The following is a 24,964-nucleotide window of genomic DNA, read 5'->3' as shown; positions in this document are numbered from 1 at the left end:
AATTTCTGATTTGATGTCCTTACATGTTTCCAAGCTTTTGTAATGAATACAGCATTTAGAAAATAGCAAATTCTGTTTAAGTTTCTTTAGATGGAAAGGATATGGAATATAAAACTAGAATGTAGAAAATAGGTATAAGGAATATGATAGCTAATCCTAACTATCCAGACTTAACCTGGGAAGAGGAAAGACTTCAAAGCAAGTTTTGAGACAAAATTAAGAACTAGCTGGATTTTATTTCATTAACATTTTAGTTGCTAGAAACTTTAATACTAAAGTAAATGTGATACAGAAGTCACAGAGGCACATTAAGGCATGATAGCAGGAAGATTATCATATAAGAAAAACAATGAATTCCAATTACAGTTGTATCAAAATGTTCTAAAATACATAACATCTGTATCTTTTGTGTTTTCTCCTGACTTACATGTTCAAATTGGTGTTATCCCTTCTTTGAGGCTCTTTATTTCAGAAAGAATGAAAAAAAAGTGGAAGAATTCCTTAGTGAGCTATAAAATACCCTTTCCATTTTGGTGGCAGTCTACCTTTTAATCTCCTTCCCAAATCTCTAACATTCTATATCCTTGATCAGGCCACAGCCATTTACATTTATCCCTTTATTTTCTTTTCTGTGCTTGGCATTGCTCTCACTCCCCCTTTTCTGCCTGATAAATTATTACCCATTATGTAAGGCCTTAGCTCACATTTATAATTTTCCCCTACTCCAATCTGAATGATTTCCATTATCAACATTCCAGTAGAGACTTTTAGAAATGAATAAGCCTTCACAAGGTAACATTCTGTAAGGTTGCTGTTTTTAACTACTTCTGACCATTCTGAGGTCAAAGGTCACATAGAAACCACTGAGATGTCTGTATTTGACAGGACCTATGAAAACAGCAAAAGGATCTGTTGAGAAAGTTTGCAGCCTCACTCTGAAATGCAGACCATAGTCTCTACTACATTAACTGAGTAAGGTAGTTAATGCCTGGAAACCTCAAATGTGAACTAGAAATGGTAAGAGCTACCCAATAGCTATCACAAATATTAAATTCGTTCAATTAAATTAATTCAAGTGCCAGACACAGTTCAGTGAATTGAGGATATTCACAGTTCAGAGAAGATTCCTCGACTGGGTTCTAAAATACACAACATTTTTCCCTATAGGAGGTCTGTGGGGGGGTGGGGGTGTATGGGTGGTGGGGGGGAATAATTAAAAGGAAATAATTAACAGCATAATATCAAAAAGTGGAAAGAACTATTCAACAAAAATAGGTGACTTTTCACTTTAAGACTATCAATCTATGTTTTGCTCCTTTCTATCAGTTATATAAAATGCTGTCTCTGTTTTCCTTATTACCCTGGCCATGGCTTCTGTCTTTTCTACCAGGTCTTATGGACTCTTGTGCCCTGCTTGGGTGTCTGCTATGATTTTTTTTGTTGTTCTTATCATTAATCTACAATTACATGAAGAACATTATGTTTTCTAGGCTCCACCCTTAACCAAGTCCCCCCCACAGAGTCACAGTCCATCAGCATAGTAAGATGCTGTAGAATCACTACTTGTCTTCTCTGTGTTGCACAGCCCTCCCCATACTCCACCCCACATTATACATGCTAATCGTAATGCTCCCTTTCTTTTTTCCCACCCTTTTCCCTTCCTTCCCACCCCTCCTCCCCAGTCCCTTTCCCTTTGGTAACTGTTAGTCCATTCTTGGGTTCTGTGATTCTGCGCTGTTTTGTTCCTTCAGTTTTTCTTTGTTCTTATACTCCACATATGAGTGAAATCATTTAGTACTTGTCTTTCTCCACATGGCTTATTTCACTGAGCACAATACCCTCCAGCTCCATCCATGTTGTTGCAAATGGTAAGATTTGTTTTTTTCTTATGGCTGAATAATATTCCATTGTGTATATGTACCACGTCTTTATCCATTCATCTACCAATGGACACTTAGGTTGCTTCCATTTCTTGGCCATTGTAAATAGTCCTGCGATAAACATAGGGGAGCATCTGTCTTTTTCAAATTGGGCTGCTGCATTCTTATGGTAAATTCCTAGGAGTGGAATTCCTGGGTCAAATGGCACTTCTATTTTGAGATTTTGAGGAATCTCCATACTGCTTTCCACAATGATTGAACTAATTTACATTCCCACCAGCAGTGTAGGAGGGTTCCCCTTTCACCATAACCTTGCCAACATTTGTTGTTGTTTGTCTTTTGGATGGTGGTGGTCCTTACTGGTGTGAGGTGATATCTCATTGTGGTTTTAATTTGCATTTCTCTGATGACTAGCAATGTGGAGCATCTTTTCATGTGTCTGTTGGCCATCTGAATTTCTTCTTTGGAGAACTGTCTGTTCAGCTCCTCTGCCCATTTTTTAATTGGATTATTTGCTTTTTGTTTGTTGAGGTGAGTGAGCTCTTTATATATTTTGGATGTCAACCCTTTATCGGATCTGTCATTTATGAATATATTCTCCCATACTGTAGGATACCTTTTTGTTCTATTGATGGTGTCCTTTGCTGTACAGAAGCTTTTCAGCTTGATATAGTCCCACTTGTTCATTTTTGCTTTTGTTTCCCTTGCCTGGCGAGAGATGTTCATGAAAAAGTTGCTCATGTTTATGTCCAAGAGATTTTTGCCTGTGTTTTTTTCTAAGAGTTTTATGGTTTCATGACTTACATTCAGGTCTTTGATCCATTTTGAATCTACTTTTGTGTGTGGGTTTAGACAGTGATCCAATTTCATTGTCTTACATGTAGCTGTCCAGTTTTGCCAGCACCATCTGTTGAAGAGACTGTCATTTCCCCACTGTATGTCCATGGCTCCTTTATCTTATATTAATTGACCATATATGTTTGGGTTAATGTCTGGAGTTTCTGTTCTGTTCCACTGGTCTGTGGCTCTGTTCTTGTGCCAGTACCAAATTGTCTTGATTACTGTGGCTTTGTAGTAGAGCTTGAAGTTGAGGAGTGAGATCCCTCCTACTTTATTCTTCCTTCTTAGGATTGCTTTGGCTATTCAGGGTCTTGGTGTTTCCATATGAATTTTTGAACTATTTGTTCCAGTTCATTGAAGAATGCTGTTGGTAATTTGATAGGGATTGCATCCAATCTGTATATTGCTCTGGGCAGAATGGCCATTTTGACGATATTAATTCTTCCTAGCCAAGAGCATGGGATGAGTTTCCATTTGTTAGTGTCCTCTTTAATTTCTCTTAAGAGTGTCTTATGGTTTTCAGGGTATAGGTCTCTCACTTCCTTGGTTAGGTTTATTCCTAGGTATTTTATTCTTTTTGATGCTATTGTGAATGGAATTGTTTTCCTGATTTCTCTTTGTATTAGTTCATTGTTAGTGTATAGGAAAGCCACAGATTTCTGTGTGTTAATTTTGTATCCTGCAACTTTGCTGAATTCCGATATTAGTTCTAGTGGTTTTGGAGTGGAGTCTTTAGGGTTTTTTATGTACAATATCATGTCATCTGCAAATAGTGACAGTTTAACTTCTTCTTTACCAGTCTGGATTCCTTGTATTTCTTTGTTTTATCTGATTGCTGTGGCTAGGACCTCCAGTACTATGTTGAATAACAGTGGGGAGAGTGGGCATCCCTGTCTTGTTCCTGATCTCAGAGGAAAAGCTTTCAGCTTCTCTCTGTTCAGTATGATATTGGCTGTGGGTTTATCATATATGGCCTTTATTATGTTGAGGTACTTGCCCTCTATATCCATTTTGTTAAGAGTTCTTATCATGAGTGGATGTTGAATTTTGTTGAATGCTTTTTCAGCATCTATAGAGATTATCATGTGGTTTTTTTTTTTTCCCATGCAAGAGATTTTATTATCTGAAAGAGAAAGTGGCTGCCCCAAGAGGGTATGGGGTAGAGAGAGGATGGGGGGAGGAGCAGCAGCGTGGTACAGAGCATTGTGTCTTTTATTGTGGTGGATCTGCTGGGCCTGTTGCCTTGGGGGAGGGTCGGTATGCTTAGAGATAAGGCGGGGTAAGCCCAGGCAAGCCCAGGCATAATTCTCACGGGTTTATGTGCTTGGGACTATGGGTTAAATGGAGGATAAATTACTATTTTCTTATATTCCTCCCTTTTCTGTTTTATAAGTGGTAGAGGATTTGGGAAGGGGTGAAGGTTAGTCTTCAGTAACTGCTTCCTGCTGATTAGGGGTGATGAAGTTCATTTTTGTATTGAAGAGGGGCAGTCTTCGGATGAGCTCTTGGTCTGCAGTGTCGATGGCATTTTCCAGGTTCAATAAGGATCATACTCTTTGGAGAGGGGTTGGTAATCCTGTAATATAAGCAAATTGAAGGCCGGTATAGGGCAAGAAGACGAGCGACTGGGGAAATGGACGGTGAGCCCCTGGAGGAGGATTGGGCAGTGAGGGTTCCCAAAGCAGCTCAGGATCCCGGAGGAAGAGCAAAGTCAATAGGAGAACCTCATCCGAAGTCACGGCATCAATGAAAGGGTATCTCGCTGTGACCCTACTTACCCAGGATGACTCAGTAGACACGGGCCCACGCAAGAGATTTTATTATCTGAAGGAGAAAGTGGCTGCCCCCGGGGGCGGGGGCAGGGGGAGAGAGAGAGAGAGGGAGCAGCTGATCATATGGTTTTTGTCCTTCTTTTTATTTATGTGGTGGATGATGTTGATGGATTTTCAAATGTTGTACCATCCTTGCATCCCTGGGATGAATCCCACTTGGTCATGGTGTATGATCCTTTTGATGTATTTTTGAATTTGGTTTGCTAATATTTTGTTGAGTATTTTTGCATCTACGTTCATCAGGGATATTGGTCTGTAATTTTCTTTTCTGGTGGGGTCTTTGCCTGGTTTTGGTATAAGGGTGATGTTGGCTTCGTAGAATGAGTTTGGGAGTATTCCCTCCTCTTCTATTTTTTGGAAAACTTTAAGGAGAATGGGTATTACGTTTTCTCTGTATGTCTGATAAAATTCCGAGGTAAATCTGTCTGGCCTGGGGGTTTTGTTCTTGGGTAGTTTTTTTTATTACTGCTTCAATTTCTTTGCTGGTAATTGGTTTGTTTAGATTTTGTGTTCTTCCTTGGTCAGTCTTGGAAGGTTATATTTTTCTAGGAAGTTGTCCATTTCTTCTCGGTTTTTCAGCTTGTTAGCATATAGGTTTTCATAGTATTCTCTAATAATTCTTTGTATTTCTTTGGGGTCCGTCGTGACTTTTCATTTCTCGTTTCTGATTCTGTTGATGTGTGTTGATTCCCTTTTTCTCTTAATAAGTCTGGCAAGAGGCTTATCTATTTTGTCTATTTTCTCAAAGAACCAGCTCTTGATTTCATTGTTTTTTTCTATTGTTTTATTCTTCTCAATTTTATTTATTTCTTCTCTGATCTTTATTATGTCCCTCCTTCTGCTGAATTTGGGCCTCAGCTGTTCCTCTTTTTCCAATTTCAATAATTTTGACTTTAGACTATTCATTTGGGATTGTTCTTCCTTCTTTGAATATGCCTGGATTGCTATATACTTTCCTCTTAAGACTGATTTCACTGCATCCCACAGAAGTTGGGACTTTGTGTTGTTGTTGTCATTTGTTTCCATATATTACTTGATCTCTATTTTAATTTGGTCATTGATCCATTGATTATTTAGGAGCATGTTGTTAAACCTCCATGTGTTTGTGAGCCTTTAGCTTTCTTGGTACAATTTATTTCTCGTTTTAATACCTTTTTTGGTCTGAGAAGTTGGTTGGTAGGATTTCAATCTTTTGGAATTTACTGAGGCTCTTTTTGTGGCCTAGTATGTGGTCTATTCTGGAGAATGTTCCATGTGCACTTGAGAAGAATGTGTATCCTGTTGCCTTTGGTTGTAGAGTTCTATAGATGTCTATTAGGTCCATCTGTTCTAGTGTGTTGTTCAGTGCCTCTGTGTCCTTACTTATTTTCTGTCTGGTGGATCTATCCTTTGGAGTGCGTGGTGTGTTGAAGTCTCCTAAAATGAATGCATTGCATTTTATTTCCTCCTTTAATTCTGTTTGTATTTGTTTCACATATGCTGGTGCTCCTGTATTGGGTGCAAATATATTTATAATGGTTATATCCTCTTGTTGGACTGACCCCTTTATCATTATGTAATATCCTTCTTTATCTCTTATTACTTTCTTTGTTTTGAAGTCTATTTTGTCTGATACTAGGACTGCAACACCCGCTTTTTTCTCCCTGTTGTTTGCATGAAATATCTTTTTTCATCCCTTGACTTTTAGTCTGTGCATGTCTTTGGGTTTGAGATGAGTCTCTTGTAAGCATAATATAGATGGGTCTTGCTTTTTTATCCATTCTATTACTTTGTGTCTTTTGATTGGTGCATTCAGTCCTTTTACAATTAGCATGATTATTGAAAGATATGTACTTATTGCCATTGCGGGCTTTAGATTCGTGGTTACCAAAGGTTCAAGGTTGGCTTCTTTACTATCTTACTGTCTAACTTAACTTGCTTATTGAGCTATTATAAATACTGTCTGATGTTTCTTTATTTCTCTCCCTTCTTATTCCTCCTCCTCCATTCTTTATATGTTGTGTGTTTTATTCTGTGCTCTTTTGTGTTTCCTTTGACTGCTTTTGTGGGTAGTTGATTTTATTTTTTGCCTTTAGTCAGTGTTTCGTTGGTCTGTTTTCTTTCCTGTGATTTTATTTTCTCTGGTGACATCTATTTAGCCTCAGGAGTCCCATTTAGAGCAGTCCCTCTAAAATACCCTGTAGAGGTGGTTTGTGGGAGGCAAATTCCCTCCACTTTTGCTTGTCTGGGAATTGTTTAATCCCTCCTTCATATTTAAATGATAATCGTGCTGGATACAGTATTCTTGGTTCAAGGCCCTTCTGTTTCATTACATTAAATATATCATGCCATTCTCTTCTGGCCTGTAAGGTTTCTGTTGAGAAGTCTGATGTTAGCCTGATGGGTTTTCCTTTGTAGGTCACCTTTTTCCTCTCCATATCTGCCTTTAAAATTCTGTCCTTGTCCTTGATCTTTGCCATTTTAATTATTATGTGTCTTGTTTTGTCCTCCTTGGGTCTCTTCTGTTGGGATTTCTGTGTGCTTCCATGGTCTGAGCGAGTATTTCCTACTCCAGTTTGGGGAAGTTTTCAGCAATTATTTCTTAAAATACACTTTCTATCCCCTTTTCTCTCTCTTCTTCTTCTGGTACCCCTATAATGTGGATATTGTTCCATTTGGATTGGTCACACAGTTCTCTTAATATTCTTTCATTCCTGGAGTTCCTTTTATCTCTCTCTGCGTCAGCTTCTCTGCGTTCCTGTTCTCTGGTTTCTATTCCATTAATGGCCTCTTGCATCTCATCCATTCTGCTTTTAATTCCTTCCAGAGATTGTTTTATTTCTGTAGTCTCCCTCCCTACTTTGTCCATTAGGTCTTCCATTTTTCTCTGCAGCTCCATCAGCATGGTTATGACCTTTATTTTGAATTCTTTTTCACGAAGATTGGTTAGGTCTATCTCCCCAAGCTCCTTCTGAGGGGTTGTCTTTGTTAGTCTGGTCTGTATCAAATTCTTCTGCCTTTTCATGGTGATAGAGGTAGTTGTGGAGAGTTGGCATGTGTGACATGTGGGAGAACATCCCTTCTTGCTAGTTTGTGGCCTTCTTCTCTTGGGAGAACAGCGGCCCCCAGCAGCTTGTGCTGGGAAGCTGCTCACAGATGGGGTCTCTGATTCTTGCCTGGGCCACTGTGGAGGGAGCTCTGCGTGCCTGCTGTGGGCTTGGCCAGCCTCAGGCTGCTGCTCCGCTATGGCAGGGCTGCGCCAGAGGGGGATTGGTGGGAGGCTGTTTATCACTGTGAGGGGCCTCCAAGCTGTGCTGCCGCCCAGGGGGTTAGGTTGCCCAGAGTTTCCTGGCATTACCAGCTGCTGGGCTGAGTGCACTGGGATGCTTCCGTCCAGCTGTGATGCCCCTGTCCTTTTAAGACTTTCAAAAATCACTCGCTTTTCTTCTGTACCAGGGACACTAGCTGCAGGGACCCCCTCCCAGATTTTACTGTCCTGTTTCCCTAGTATCCAGCTCACCACACACTGTGTGTCTGCACTCCCAGTGTGGATGACTAGGGCTGGATATTTAGCAGTCCTGGGCTCCCTCTCCCTTCCTGCTCTGACTCCTCTCCTCCTGCCGGGAGCTGGGCGAGGGGTGCTCGGTTTCCACCTGGCCATGGCTTGCATCTTACCCCCTTCATGAGGTGCTGGGTTCTCGCATGTGTAGATGTTGCCTGGCTCTTGTACTGTATCTTCTGGTCTCTCTTTTAGGAATAGTTGTATTTGTTGTATTTTCAAAAATATATGTGGTTTTGGGAGGAGATTTCCACTGCTCTACTCACACTGCCATCTTGACTCCTTCTTGATGTTCATGTATTTTTATATAAAAATTACATAATATCTTTGATGTCTACAGTATGTAATTTTTATTTTTACTTCATGATGCTGATTATTGCCAGTTTCAGGGGTTCATAAATTTTGTTGGTAATTTCAGAGAGTCATCTTTTGATATTGTTGACCATTTCATTATATTTTTCTTTCATTCTTTCTTTCCTTCAACTTTTTTCTTTTAGTTTTTTAAAAGATTGAAGTAAGCCTCAGTGATTCATCATTGATTTCCAGACTTTCTTCTTTTCTAATTATGCATTTGCAACCATAAATTGCCCTCTAAGCTTTTGTTGTATCTCCTGGTTTTCAGACCTTTTCCTCTCTGATTCCAGAGGTTGGAGGTCTGATCATTATACTATTCCACCACGAAGTGTAATTTTCCCAAAGAGCATGATGATCAAACCAATAGAATTAATAAGCCTTGAATGGATGAGTGTGAGTTTCCTAATAGGCAAAAGGTTTATGTTTTGGGTGACAATCAGCAAAGGCTTACATGTAATATCAAATGCCATCATTTTTATGTCTTTCTTAAAAACAATGATTCCATTAATAGAGAGAGACAGGTTTTGATATGACAACTTTTTATAAGGATCATCTTTAGGAAAAAAATGTTTAATTTTGGAAATCAAGGGGAAAATTACTATTTTAGACATTTAAATTCCTACCTAGACCAAATGTTTGTCTTCTGTCTTGGGACTTATAAGATACATTCTTTTAGGAAAACAGCCAATTTGCTTGAAGTGAATATATAAATAATTTAGAATTTAGCCTATATTAAAATATCTATTTTTTTCTTTTTTTGTAGAAAATTTTTACTACTGGTGATATCAACAAAGATGGGAAGCTCGATTTTGAAGAATTTATGAAGTACCTTAAAGACCATGAGAAAAAAATGAAATTGGCGTTTAAGAGTTTGGACAAAAATAATGATGGTTTGTCTTTATTTTCTCTTCATCACCAGCTATGAAGAAGCACTTCTCATACTTGCAAGAGTCTAAAGCAATGTATATTTAGTGTCTCTTTTTTAGATAATGATTATTTCATCTAATGTTAATATTGGTTTTTCTCAGTCATGTGATTTTTATATAGAATTCAGTTTTTAGTGAAGAAAAGTTATAGATAGCTTTGCTTATTGAATTCAAAAGTGTGAGTAGGGCCATTTGTAAGATGTTAACAATATGGAACATTTCGCTCATCTGACTTAAAACTTTGGGTTAAAAATAATATGTTTCCTTGCGCTCTGAGCAAGAGATTTATTTTTGTTTATATATAAGCATGAATATTACTCTAACAGTTAAAAAACATTCAGATTATCTTACTTGTGATAATGTTTTTGAAAGAATTAGATGTCATTTCTGATCTCTCTAAATGGTTTCTCCATTTAGATTAATAGCTCAGAGTCAGAGTCCTGGTTATGTAGAACAAAAAGCAACAGCCACAGTAGGAGAGAGGGAAGAGTCATGAAATCCTTATCACCAGAGGTAACCTTTGATGGGAAAAAGGAATTTATTTAAAAAAATTATAGTGTAGCCTCAAACTTCCCTACATATGAGTAGGTCAGGCATTCCATTCACATACTTGTTTTTCAAGAAGCAAGTCAAACCAATAGATGGACAGAAGATATGGTTCATACCAGGGGTGGGCCAGCTTTTTTTGTAAGAGGGCTGATAGCAAGTATTTTAGCTTTGTGGGCCGTGTGGTCTCTGTCGCAGCGGCTCATCTCTGCTGTCACAGTGCAAAATCAGCTGTAGACATGTGTAAATGAATGGACATGGCTGTTCCAGTAAAACTTCATCTTCAAAAGCAGGCAACATGTCTTATTTGGCTGGAAGGTCATAGGTTGCCGGCCTTTGGTTTATTCTTGAAATAAATGACGAAATCCTTTAACTGGATTTGATGATTGTTCAAGTCTGTGACACTCAGCCAGGAGAGCTGCGTTTGTGATACTGGATCATTACTTCCCGTTAGCCTTGCATTACAGACCTCAAGTGTACTCCTAGTCCAGTCTCACAGTAAAATTCAGTTCTTAAATTAACTTTACTTCTCCCCTGCATGTTTTCATCCCACCCAGACCCCCCGTAGTGCAGCTGCAGAGAGAGTACATGCCTCCCAGCATGGCGGGGAGGGGCAGCTAAGCCAGCAGCATCTGCTACCAAGGAGAGGTCAGCCCGGGACATAAATTGGCACATATCTGTTGTCCATTTCAGCAGATTCTAAATGAAGCAGAGGAAATAGTTAAAGGTGGAATTTTATGATGCATTTGTAATAGATGCAAACAGTTTGTCTTGTTTGTACATTTAAAAACAATTTCTCATGATAGATTCATATTTTGCTTATTAGACTTCCTTAAAGGAAGCATATACCTTCTATCCTCATTACTCCTGGATTCTGTTTTTGAGAATTTGCCTACTTGCTAAAATTTAACCCCAAAAGCAACACCAAAGCAATACTTGTGGATGTTAGCAGAGCAGCAATAAATTTCATTTGCTTGATGAGCACATTCTAACCTAGCCAGAACAAAGTGATGCTCTGCTTTCTTGTTTTAGTTTTCGTGCTGTAAACAGGTGTACTTCTGCAGTCTACTTAGTGCCATGTTTTTTTGCATTTTGAGCTGTTTTGTTGGTTATTTTGCTGCTTAAAATGACTCTCAAGCATCGTGCTTCTAAATCCAGGAAAGCTGTGATGTGCCTTAGGAAGAAAATACGTGTGTTAGATAACCTTCATTCACGCATGAGTTGTAGTTCTGTTGTCTGTGAGTTCAGTGTTAATGAATCAACACTATATATATAATACAGGGTGTCTTTTAACAGAAACACATGTAAAACAAGGTTTTGTATTTATTGGTTGGAAAATGTTGTGACCAGAGGCCCACAGGAACCTCACCCTGTATTTCCCATAGGAACCATGGTTCCATATCTGATAGTTCAGGGTTCACAGTCATCTTACAGAACATAACCACCATGGATAATGAGGACTGACTGTATTTCTTTGAGTGCAGTTATGAAGGAGAATATTCGGAGTGGTTTAAATGAATTCCATTGCCAACAAAAGATGTCTCTAACTATCCTTACGTTGTCTGGGTTCTCACGCTGTTCCTTTCTTCTCCCAAGAATTCTCCCTGAATCTTGTCATTTCTTCAAAGTTCTTTTAAATGAAGTCTTTCCTTTCACCACTAGCAGTAATTTTTGTCTTCTTTTCCTGGAGAATTTTGCCATTAATATTGGTTTGGTATCAGCCTCTCTCTGACTCTGTTTTGTTTCATCCTATATCACGCAGGCTCGGACCCACATGAGTCTTTGAGTTGCTTCAGGGAAATGTAGCATTGCTCACATTTATTGCTTATCTTTTTTCCTTCTCCCTCTCTTCTGATTCTCCTTCTGTCCACAATCTTTCTCTAATTTCTCTACTAATAATAATTTCCCTCTTCTATTGTCCTACTATTCCTGCTTTCTTTATTTTTATTCCCAGGTTTCTCAAAAAAATAGTCCGCACTCTTTGACTGTATTTAGTCATTTCCAACATCTTTTTAACTTAGTGCAATGCATCTTTATGCATAATAAATGCCTAGTTATTTATTAAAATGTAGAAATGCATGTACTTTTAAAATTAATAGGTCCTAGCTTAATTGAATTTATGTCTAAGAGTATCTTGATTTGAATCTCAGTTCTGCTGCTGCTTAATGTTACTTAATGAGGCACATAAGCTCTCAGTCTCTTCTTTAGATGCAATGTCATTATTTACCTATAGGGCTTTATGATTTCTGAATGAAATAATGTGTATATACTTGTTTAATGTATTTGTTAAATTTTGAGTTGGTGTTGCAGTATGCTATTTAAGCAAATCAGTAACTCATGTAAATTCATAATTTTGCTTTAATTAGTTCAAGGCTTTCCCATTTAAAACATGATTTCCAAGGTCTGTCTGAGTTCACGTATGCTCTTTTTGATTTTTTAAAGGAAAAATTGAGGCTTCTGAAATTGTTCAGTCCCTCCAAATACTTGGTCTAACTATTTCTGAACAGCAGGCAGAGTTGATTCTTCAAAGGTAAGCTCTTCATTTTATTGATAATTTTTTTAACTCTAATTTTAATATCGTGCATTAGAGATCTGTGTTGTAAGTGTGCCTTAAAGCAACTTCCTGCACCTTACTGTTCTCATTACATGTGTTCAGTACCCTTCTTCCCTTTGTCTTCCCTTTTGTTTTGGATGTACACCTACATCTAAAGGGCGGGAACTGGAAATGTAATCTCAAACTGGAGTCTGTCCCAAGGCCTTAGGGGAAGTGGAATGGTAGTAAGGTATTAAATCTATGGAGAAGGAACCTCAGAGTTTTATGCTGCCATTTTCTCCACTTGGTTTCTGGAACTCATTATGTCAAGAATCAGATGAATGATGTTCATCACATTATTTAATTCGTATGTGACTGGACACAGGAGAAATTCCAAAGCTTTCCTAGCTGACTTAAACTTTCAAATTTTTAAAAGAAACACCAATTTAAACTTACAGGAAACACCAATTTGAATATAATTGGTCAGGATAATCAGCTCAGCTATTATTATGGCTTAATGTTTTATTTCCCAGGATAGAGCAATAATCTCTAAACTGTAAGTATCCTTGAAGACTCTTTTGTTAAAAACACACTACAGGGGCTAATATTTTTAAGAAAACAGAAAACAAAAGAGGGCAGTTACGTTATTTTCTTGTGAATATTTTTAGTCTTCAACATTATCTAAAAGGTTTCTTCTCAGTGGCTTTATTATTGAATTTATCTACTTTTATATCTGCCATCAGTAGCATTTTCCTCCTATTTGCTCAAAATTTCTTTTATAAGCAATCCTTCAGTAGGAAAGCCTCAAGTCTCAGAGCTGATCACGGTGTTACTTTTGTTAACACTGCATGAGAAAAGCTTTCCTAAGGAACTGAAAGTAAAAAAATGAAAAGGCAATAAAGAGCATTTGGACGGTGGGATATGGGGCATGTATTCTACTTATAAACTCATATTCTTCCAAGAAAGTGAGGGCTTTTCTCTAAATCTTAGGCCAGAGATCATATATATGCCTGTATCCCTTTTGATAGCTTTAGGAATGATACAAATTCCAAACCCAAGCTCCAGAATAGACCATTGGTCATGCAAAGGGATGAATTTTTAAAGGTAGCTATATAATTGTGTTTATATGTATTCTATGACAGCTTTATTGATATACAATTCACATACCATAAAATTCACTCTTTTAAAGTGTATAATTCAGTGGTTTTTAGCATATTCACAGAGTTGTGCATCCATTACCATTATTTAATTTTGGAACATTTTAATCACCCAAAAAAGTAACCCTATCCCCATTATCAGTCATTCTTTCCTCCTCCGCTGTGTGCCACCATCAACCACTGATCTACCTTCTGTCTCTATGGATTTGTCTGTTCTGGACAGTTCGTAAAAAATGGTATCATACAACCTGTGGCCTTTTGTGTCTGGCTTTTTTCACTTAGCACATTTTCAGGGTTCATCCACATTGTAGCATGTCTCAGTACTTCATTTCTTTTTTAGACCAAGTGATATCCCATTATAAGTACATATCACATTTTGTTTATCCATTCATCAAAGATGGGCATTTGGGTTGTTTCCAGTTTTTGGCTATTCTGAATAATGTTGCTATGAACTTTCATGTACAAGTTTTCATGAGAACATATGTTTTCAAATGGAATTACTAGTACGATGTGTTCTTTCAAATGTAACAGCAATAATAAATAGTATATACACAGCAGTCATAGTAATATAACTCCTTTCAGGTTCCCAGACCCAATGGCACTGTGTGTAAGCATGTGGGAGGGGGTCTTTCCACACATAACACCAAGCAATTCTTGAACACCTGCAGTGTGTTGGAGAAGTCAACTCAATTCTGATGCTATCTACCTGGAGACGGCACCAGATTCCCCAGGGTAAGGGCTCCATCCTAAAACACTGCCTTCCATGCCCCACTCCAGATGCCAGTCATAAGCCCTAGGCGATTAACCTGTGCTTCTGATCTACTGGCTACAGACTGGGGGGTTCCAATTGTTGTTGGGCAGCTGCATCTAGGGAGGTCTCTCCCTGCACACCAGGTGAAACCTCAACCTGGACGGGGGAGAGTTCTTGACTCTGAATGAGAAAGAATTCTCAAGCAGGTCAGAAGAGTATAGGTAAGGAAGGAATTCATCAAAGCAAGAGCAACAGAATAGCAGCTGCCTTGAAGGGAGAAGAGAGCAAGAAAGCTGAAGTAGGACAGAGAGAGTGAAGGCTTGTGCTAAAGTCTAGAAAATAGAATGAAATAACAAAGTAATGAAGATGCTTACTATTGGAAGAGTGCAAAGACAAAATGCAATTAAGTTGAGCAGTGAGAAAGCTTTATTTAAAGGTATGCACTTAAAGAAAAAGTGTGGGCATCCTCAGAGAGGAGGTTTGCCTAAAAGACTGGGGGTTCCCTCTTTTAAGCATTTTCAGGAATGTGACAAAGGGCCAGGAGGAATAGACTGGTCAAGTGGTCTCAAGATGCCTATTTCTGGTGAGAGACACTGTGTCTCCTCTCCTCTAACATCAGTCCTCCAGCTAATTCTGGAAAATAAACTTAACCCAAGAAATTTATTGATCCAGTTCCTCCCGAGGATGATGGCTTCTCTCTGGGAATATATGTCAGTTAAGGCTGTTTGCCTTTCTTCAAAGTGGGTTGAGTTATTTTCTGTTTACCAAAGAGTACATTAGGAATCTTATCTCTTAACTTGCTGTTTTTTTAAAAAATGTAATCTTAGCCATAAGATGGAATCTCTCTTGTTCTAACTCTACTGTTTATATCTCAGCTTGTTTGGAAAGTTAATCATGATGCTTGTCTCAGGTCCCTGCCCTATATCACAATGACCTCCCCCGTAGGTTTGATTAATTTGCTCACAGAACTGAGGAAAGCACTTAGGTTTACCAGTTTAATAAAGGATACCATAGAGAATACAAGTTAACAGCCAGATGAAAAGATACATGGGACAGGGTCACAAATAAAGGAGCTTCTATCCTTGTGGAGCTTGGGACCTGGCTCGGTGGCACGTGGAAGCATTCTGGTTCCCCAAGCATAGAAGCTCTCTCTCCAACAGATAAGCAGGATCCAAGAGAGCAGAGAGTGATAAACTCTTCTGCAGGGTTTTTGTGAGGGCTTTGTTGCATAGTCATGATTGACTAAATTATTGGCCATTGGCTGATTCAACCTCCAGTGCCCTACTTTTGAGTGGAGTCCAAAAGTCTCTCATTGACATGACAAAACACCCATTTCACATTTAAGACTCTGCAGTGTGTTCCGAATCTGTGGATGAAGACCAGATATACCTGGGAAATAAATAATTGGTCATATGAATGACCAAATGTGTATTTCTTATAACTCATTATATTGCAACTATATTGTCTGATAACTGTGTTTAACGTTTTGAAGAACTGCCAGATTGTTCTCCAGAGTGGCTGCACCATTTTATAATCCCAGCAGCAATGTATAAGGGTTTCAGTTTCTCCACATCCTTCCCAACACTTTTTCTGTTTTGATTTTTAACCACTTTAGTGGATGTGAAGTGGTATCATCATGGCTGTAGTTTATATTTCCCTGATAACTAATGAATTGCATATTCTTTTGTATTTTGGAGGTTTATACTTACACGTTTTCAGTAAAATATAGAAGGTAGATCAGTGGTTGCTGGAGGATATCACTGATTCAGGGGAGGAGTAATGGATGACTGATAATGAGGACAGGGTTATTTTTTGGGGTAATGAAAATGTTTGAAAATTTCTTCTTCAGTAAATACTAGAATATATTTTATTAGAAAAACCTCAGTTTTCCCTCCTATGTGTTTTTACTATTCACAGAACACTTCAGACACTTCTGGTCACCAAACGCATGGGTTTTTTTTCCCCACAATGCATTTCTGCAACACCAGCTGGGTGTTCTACAAACTTAATTCTAACGCTATCTGCCTGGACAGAGTGTCAGATACATCAGGATAAGGGGTCAGTCCCACAAGACTGCTCCCTGCTCTAGATGCCAATCGCAAGTAGTAGGTCCCCAGGTTACCTACAACTTCTGACTTGGCTAGATATCAAGTTCTTATGACTGCCTCCCGTTTTGATTAATTTACTAGAGTAGCTCACATAACTCAGGGAAACATGTTTACTAGCTTATTAAAGGATTTGATAAAGGATGCAGTTGAACAGCCAGATGAAGAGATATGTAGGGTGAGGTCTGAGAGGATCCCAAGTGCAAGACTTCTGTCCCTGTGGAGTTGGGGTGTGTCACCCTTCTGGTGTGGACGTGTTCACCAACCTGGAAGCTGAAAATCATGCAATTGGGATTTTTATGGAGGCTTCTGCATGTTGGCGTGATCAGTTATTAACTCCATTTCCAGCCCCTCTCCTTTCTCTGGAGAAGTGCTGGAGGGGAAAGACAGGGCTGAAAAATCCGTTTCTAATCATGGCTTGGTATTTCTGGTGACCAGCTCCCATCTCGAAGCCATCCAGGAGACCACCCAGAGTCACCCCATTAGAACAAAAGATGCTCTTGTAGTGCACTTTATCACTTGGGAATTTAGAAGGGTTTTAGGAGCTCTGTACCAAGAACTGGGGGCAGAGACAAATGTATGCATCTTTTATTATCTGCCAATGTTTTAAAAGGCAGAATGTGATTAGGGTTTTTAGTAGTGAAAATCATGGACCTTCCCTTGAGTGCTTAACCATCAGTGTGATTCATATACCTCCAAATGTCAGCTTCTGTTCTGCCGTCTCGCTGTCTCTTAGGGTCTAAAACCTGAATTTATGGAGAGAATCTGAAAGGTGCTGATTGAAAGAGCTCCCTGCACTTTCATCGAGTATGACATAGGAGTCACCAGGTTGGCCTAGAGCCTCCTAGTCCTACTCTTTCAGTGGAAGATATGGGTGGGGAGTAGCTGAAATAGATGGTTTCTCTGGAATATATGTACCACATACATCATTATCTTGTGCTCTCGAGTAAAAAAATCTTTTTTTCTTGTAGGCTTTCATTCCCATCCTTCTTGCCTCTCATTTTCTTATTTCTAGGTCTCAACATTTTTTGAGGACCTTGGCACCCATCAAATGGATTTTCTCTGTACCCTAGGTCCTAGGCAGCTTTAGTATTTGACCTGGTGACTCACCTTTTGCCTTCGCTTTACTGTTCCTTGCCTTCCTTAACACCCAGCACTTCCATCTCCATTTTGCTTTGGCAATCCACTCCCTCCCAGGTTTGTATCATAACCTGAAGTCATAAACACCTGCTTCCTACCTTCTGATCCTTCTTCAGGTTTTATACTGTCTTGTTCCTCCCATAACTGCTTTCAGACTGCAGATATCCAGCCTTTCTTCATTTCCACCTGCCAGGAAAGAGATACAATCTCTTGATCCAATTACTTTCACCACTTCTACTTGCTTTCCCTCCATCCCTCAGTCTATTGGCATCCTACCAGTTGCCCTCTTTGTCCCATCATTTGGGCTATTAAACATTTCTGGAGAAAAATGAAATACAGATTAGTACCCCTAAAGTGTACAGCCTTTATTCTTAATCAGACCTTGGAGATGAAGCTCTGCATATCTATTCCTGGCCATCTTTGTCTCCCATTCCCTACAGTGACTATTATAAATATTTACCCTTTTATCCTGCCTCCTACTCTCTCAGGGACTGGCCTGTGGTGCCTCAAAGAGGAAGTTAAGCTAGGCATGGGAGAAATCTGTTGACGGCGCTCAAGCCATGTTTCTTTCAAGTCTTTAGCTTCACTAAAGCCTGTTTCAACTTTGGAACCTTTTACTTGGAATTCCCACTGCCTAAGGGACTAAACTCTTCCCTTATCTTTTACCAGCCTTGAGTTTTTACCTCGGAGATCTACCGCCCTATCTAAAATAGCCCCTGTACATCAGTTTTCTTTCCTTATGCAACTTGTTTCTCTGTTTCAAGGTTCTTGCAGGTTCTAACCATGGGCTTATTTCTGTAGTTTAGTAGTTAGAAGTATAGTTTCTGAAGCTAGAATGCCTGGTTGAAATACTTAATTCCACTCTAATTACTAGCCCTGTGACCTAGAACAAAATGCTTAGCCTCTCTCTGTCTATAAAGTGGAGACAATAGTAAGTATGTAGCATTGCTTTAAGGATTAAATAAGTTTACACATGAAGTGTTTAGAACAATGCCTAGCAAATGCTCAGTGAATACTAGCTCTTACTCACTATGGCTTAGTACCTGTTCTTCCTACTGCACTGTAAGCTTTGAGCACACAGACCACATCTGTCTTGTTAGCTGTTCTGTGCTTAGCACTTGGCAATAGTGTGCCTCAGAAAATATTGAACAATGTGTTAAAGTTGGGTAGAAATTAGGCTAGTGAAAAAGGGTGGCTGGAAGGACATTCTTGGTGGAGGAAAGGACATGTGTGCACATGGAAGCATTTGCAAAGTGTATTCGGGGAATGGGTCAAGCAGTGGCTCTCAGGATGCCCCCTAGACTGCTGGTGTCTGTCTCCTAGCTCGTGGTCTCTGAGCTGTTGGCATAGTGCATTGGAAACAGCCATGAATGTAATGATAATGACCAATTTGTGGAATTTAAGAAAAGGACAACAGAAATAGTAGGCAATAGTAGTATGTAAGTCAGGAGAGTATAATTTATATTAAACAGTTCTAAAATTCTCATTCAAGCGAGTGGGGTAAATAATAATTTTAGATTTTGCCGCATGTAAATGGAAAAATTTCAAGATAAATCACTGGAGGTGTGGGTATTGACTATACATAATTTTTAAGCCAGGGAGAGAAGAAATGGAATAACAAAGTAAATAAAGAGCATGAAATTCTGACAAGCCAACAAAGAAATGAAAGGAGGAAGAAATAAAACATGAGACAAGTAGAAAGCAGATGAGATGGGCGACATAAGTTCAAGTGCAATAAAACCCTACCAGATGTGGCCTGTAATAATGTTAGGCCTTGTTTTCCTTTCAGCTCCATTCTCAAATGGGACAGGTTAAATTGTTATCTTTCCTGGAAGACGTTGGGTGGGAGAAAAGTAAGTTAGGCGGTAATTGCCTTCTGACCAGTCAGGATTTTCTCAGTTTAGTATACAACCTGGTGGGTACTTACAAATTTCAATATTTTCATGGTATTTTTGTGACGAAATACACTGAAAAATATTATTAACCTTATAGTAACATGAAACTATATTATATTTTTTATGATGCTTACTTTTGGTGGACTTTTTAGTGTATATCAAAATAAAAATTAATATAAATTTTGTCAGAACACAGAGATTGTCAGATGAAGGCAAAAGTAAAAGAAAATCCTCTGAAGAGCAAGCTGGGGTGGCTATATAATATCAGATAAGATTATACAGTCAAAAGCATTAATGGAAATAAAGTTCATCACATTTGAAAATTCACAACAAAGATATAAGATTTTTATCCTAGTAACAAATCAACAAATCTATCATAGCAGTGAGAGATTTTAATATACATTTTCCTGTATTTGGTAGATGAAGTGGGGAAAAGGTTTTGTCAAGACAGAAGAGATTTAAATAAATAAGAAGCTTGATTTTAATAAGCATACAGTAGAAACTTGAACCAAAAGATTAAGGAAAAAGACCTGTTCTTCCTCTGGTCCATATGGAACATGTATAGAAATTGATTTCACAGTAGTCCATAAAGCCAAGCTCAACACCTTTCGAAGAAGTGTCACCACAATCTTCTTTGAGTACTATGTATTTAGAAGTCAATAACAAATGAGCTTTAGAAATTCTTACAGTTTTTTAAGTGATTATATTCTCAGTAACTTATGGGTTAAAGAGGAAGTCATACTGGACATTTAAAGATATTTTGACTTGAAAAAATGAAAATATAACATATTGAAACATATGAGGTATAGCTTTGGTGGTATGTAGGGAGATTTTATAGCTTTAAAGCTCATATTATGAAAGAATTAAGGCTGAAAATTAATTTGCTGAATTAAGGGGAAATACCAGAATAATCTCAGCAAAAGTGGAAAGAAGGATATAACTAGGGGAGCAGTGGAGTAGAAAGAGAGAAACAATAAGAGGATCAACAAAACCAAACTTTGGTTGTTGGAAAAAAACAAAATTCTGGAGAGATTGATGAAGAAAAAAAGAGAAATGAGATGTAAAGAGACACATCAGGACATTTTCAAGTATAATAAAATATAATTTTAGACCAATAAATTTGAAAACATGTGAAATACAAGTATTGCTAGAAAAATATGATTTCCCAAAACTAAATAAAGAAGAAATAGCCAATAGTACTCTAACAAAGACATTGCATCAGTAATTAAAAATTTTCCCATAAAGAAAACTTTATCCTGAGATGGTTTTTATAAACTATGAAAGAACAGATAGATATTTGCAGAGTGAAGTACACTATCCAGCCCATTCTGTGAGGTCAATATAACTGTAACACCAAAGCAGACAATTAATGAAAGAGGGAAATTATAAGCCAATATCTTTTATGACATTAGTGTAAATAATTTAAAGAACATATTAGCAAACCAAATCAGTGGTATGTGAAAAGCATAATATACTATGCTCAATACTTTTAAAAGAGCAACTTCAAGAATTTCATTAGACGACATGCTACAGAAATGATGTACCTTTTCTCTAGATTGATAATCATGATTCAATACCATTGGAAAAAAACAGCCTACTTTTTTTTTTTGGAGGAACTTGTCAAGCTGAATCTCAAATTTATATTGAAGAGCAACTCCCCAAGAATAACCAAGATATTCATAAAGAGCCATAAGAAGCTGGAGACCTACCCTATCAGATATCAAGGGTTGTCATTAATTGATAATTAAGACAGCGAATGGTACTGCTGCACAAATAGACAAGTTGAAAAATGGAGCATAGTTCTCCAGAAACAGACCCATCCATATTTGGGATTTGCCACAAAAAAGAAGTAGCTTTGCAAATTACTGGGAAAAGGAGAGACTATTCACTAAATGGGACTGGTGCACCTCGTTATGCAGGCAGACAAAACGGAAGTTATATCCTACTTCAGACTACACACAAAATCAGCCTAAATGTGAAAGGTAAGCCATAATACTTCAAGGGGGAAAACAGAAAATGTCCTTATCTCAGTGTAGGGAACAGTTTATTTATTTATTTATTTATTTTTATTTATTTTTTTTTTTAAGTGAACCGGCTATTTATTGAATAGCAGGGCTAGATCTGAACAAATTTCTATGCTTTGCTCATGGACTTGCAAGTCCATAGTCATTGGTAAGAAGTTTACTAAGAAATAACTTATATGTTAACTTTAAGCTCAGATTTAATGATTTTTGTATTTAGCAAACACTATTCAAAAGAGTCTTTTTAAAGCAATTTTATATCTATTCTACTATTTTTACTTAAAACTGTTCAGGTAGGCAAGAGGTAAAACTACTTCCATTTTACAGATGCAGGGGAAACAGCTAAGTGAATGACTGAAATTGTAGTCTTGAGTTCCAGTGATAATTCTTTTTCCATTAAACCACTGTCTAGTTAACCAAATAACAATATCAATGAACTACTGATATGCAGAGGACCTATGATGAAATTAGACAGGTGTGAGCAACATTATCCAATGTGCTGGGGCTTGTTTAGAGGGCTATCATAAAAGATATATTTATGGGTACTATTTTGTCTAAGAAGGACAAGATCAAGAAGAATGTAGCAGAATTTAAAAATGAAAGCCACAGCTAAAGGAAAACCGGGACCAAGAGAACACTCTTTAAGAATTTGAGCATGGTAGTACTTTATACAGCATGTAATAAATTTATAGAACTTAGTATTCAAGGATGGTAGTAGGAATACAGGTTTTTAAAAAAAGTAGCATAATGGTTTTGAATGTCAGAGACACAACAGCTACTAATAAAGCTGGAATATATGTAACCTTCAAAACAAATTAGGGAGGCCAACATGTCATTCCATAATGATGGAAACCTGGAACAGATGGAGTATCTGAGTATCCATAAGTTTTAAGGCAAAAGTTTTAAACATTTATCCAATAATTCAGTGTGTATCCTGAAAACAGAATTTTATATGTTAATGAACAATTATACCTGAGAAACTGCCCCAGCCTTAATAGTCTGCCTTACTCACTTTACTTGGGCTTGATTTTGCCTTATAGAAAACAACCATTACAGTTTTTCTTCCTTGCCCAAGATTTTAAAAATAATCCAGCATTTATATAAAATACAAAAACGACTATGCCAACTAACAAATGAAAAGCACAACTCAAAAAATGTATGTACACTGACAGTGCACTGGTATAATCTATACAAAATGATGTTGAAATTAACAGTTGGTGACAAAAAACAATGATTTCCAAGGAACTTAACTTAATCAGACCTGAAGAGGGCCCTAAAAACTCAATTTTAACAAGGGTCCCAGATGATTCTAGTTTTTGCTTAAAAGGGTGGTTAAGGGAAGCACTTTTAACCTTCACTGTGTGTCAGATTACATATACAATAAAATTAAATTATAAATCATGTAGTTGAACAAAAAATAATTTCTTTATATAAACTATTGATGCCTAAATGCAATATGAAATCATGTGCATACAGTTGCATTCATTAAGTACACAAATCAAAAGCTACACATTAACAGCAAACACAAATGCAAACGAAGATATTCTTCTGAATTCTATCTTTCATCGAGCATCAAAAACCACTAATGTTTTAGTCCTTTTCTTGTACATTATTCTATATCCACATTCTCTGCATCTGATTGGATCCCTAGATTTTATTTCATTTTCTGTGTGACATTCTCCACATATATATATATCATTGGCTGCTGCTTTGGGGGCTGAACGTCCTTCTGGGTGTTCATTATTAGGCTCAGAACAAAACTACTCGCACTTCCAGATTATGGCTGTCACCGCATCTTGGAACAGTTTAAGAAAAACATGGAAGTCAGGAGCCATAAATGAAAAGATTGATAACTTCAGCTTTATTGAAATGAAGAGCATCTATTCATGGAAACCATAAACAAAGTGAAAAGACAAAGAGAAGGTTATTTGCTAATTTATAACCTGAAGGATTGGAATCTGCTATATAAAGAACTGTACATAACTAAGCCACACAACCCATTAGACAAATGGGCAAAAGACATGAACAGGCATTTCACACATGGGGAAACATGAATAGCAAATGAATATGGTACTGGAGATGTTCAACCTCGTTAGTAATTTGAAGAGAAAGGCAATTTAAGTCCATTGTGAGACTATCTTATTTAAGAACTTCGCCAATACTAAGTGTTTTGTGGCTGTAAGCTACAGAATTTGAAATTCATTTATTCATTATTATTTACTCCGTGCCAGGCACTGTTCCAGACACTTTGGTCATGTCAGTAAACAAAATCAACAAAAAACCTTGCCTTGTGGAATATGCCCATACATGTGTGAATGTGTGGGAGGTGGGAGGGGGTAGGGTCAAACCATAAACGAATGCATTAAAACAGAAAATAGTGATAAAAATAGAGCTATAAATACTGCAATCCAAAATAGTGTTATAAGTAGTATCAGGGACTGTCATGCAAATATGAAATGTTAATACTTGTGTACTGGGACAAATGGAAGTTTGTGATTTTTGTATACTCAGATCAAAATTAAAAGTGGCCCTTTTTTAAGAAAACATGACAATAATTGTCTGAAAATTGAATTTGACTTGACTGCCATCTTTATGTGTGATTTTCACACAAAGTATAGAATAAATAATCAATTTAGAGTACAGTCCAAAACTTTTTTCAGATATATGCATTAATTCAACAAATAAATGAGCACCTTCTTTGCACCAACCACTTTAGGTGCTTGGAATACAGTAGTGAACAAAATGGAACAAAATGGCCCAAATCGTGGCACAGGTCAGACTTGGTCTTAGGAAAAAACAGATATAAATGGCATTACTGCCAAGAAACTTGTAAAACAAGCAAAAAGTTAATGAAAAATATCTAAGGCTATATAATATTACTCATTTTAAATGTTGAAGATGAGGTACCAGGATTTTTGAAGATTCAAAAGTCCCTGTTACTAAGTTTGACTTTTCTTTCTTTCTTACTTTTTAACAGTCACTGCTAATTTTCTTAGCTTAGAGGAAATTGGAGTAGGAAACTGATAGCGTATTTTGGGTATATTCCAAAAATCACACCCAAATGTTACAACAGAACATTAAGAAATTTCTTCCTGAACCAGTGCAAGAAAAAACTAGCATAGATCCATTTATTATTACCTCCCAATCTCTACCTTCTAGCTTTAGTATTTGATAGGTTATTAACTTAGAATTTGGCAGAGTGCCAAAAATAGTCTTTAGTGAGATTTTGCTGTAGTTTCAGTGTCTGTTTTCATCTAAATGATTAAAATTATCTAACGGACCATCAAATGCTTGCTGCCATTTCCAATAACCTATTATTGTGAATTGGGATTTTTTAAACTTAGTAAGAATATTGAGTTGGAAAAGAAACTGCTATTCTGAAAAATGGCCAATAGTGTTAGTTTTATTTATAAGTTTTGTTATGTTCATTAATCAGCTTCTTTTAT

At 37.5% G+C, this 24,964-nt stretch overlaps 1 protein-coding gene and 1 pseudogene across 2 annotated transcripts in view; one reads left to right on the top strand and one right to left on the bottom strand.

Annotated features, from left to right (window-relative positions):
- Window positions 1-24,964, top strand: part of SLC25A24 (solute carrier family 25 member 24) — a 54,227-nt gene that overhangs the window by 5,578 nt on the left and 23,685 nt on the right. For both annotated transcript variants that reach the window (XM_036998406.2, XM_036998405.2), the window contains exons 2-3: window positions 9,208-9,334; window positions 12,359-12,446. In XM_036998406.2, the coding sequence (XP_036854301.1) occupies window positions 9,208-9,334; window positions 12,359-12,446 (215 nt within the window). The remainder of the gene's footprint in view (window positions 1-9,207; window positions 9,335-12,358; window positions 12,447-24,964) is intronic.
- On the bottom strand, window positions 12,455-24,949 carry LOC140848936 (DNA-directed RNA polymerases I, II, and III subunit RPABC4 pseudogene; annotated as a pseudogene).

Source organism: Manis javanica, chromosome 4, assembly GCF_040802235.1.
Source record: "Manis javanica isolate MJ-LG chromosome 4, MJ_LKY, whole genome shotgun sequence".
NCBI classification, from domain to species: domain Eukaryota; kingdom Metazoa; phylum Chordata; class Mammalia; order Pholidota; family Manidae; genus Manis; species Manis javanica.
Note: the sequence above shows the minus strand (reverse complement) of the source record. Positions and strands in the feature narration are given on the sequence as shown.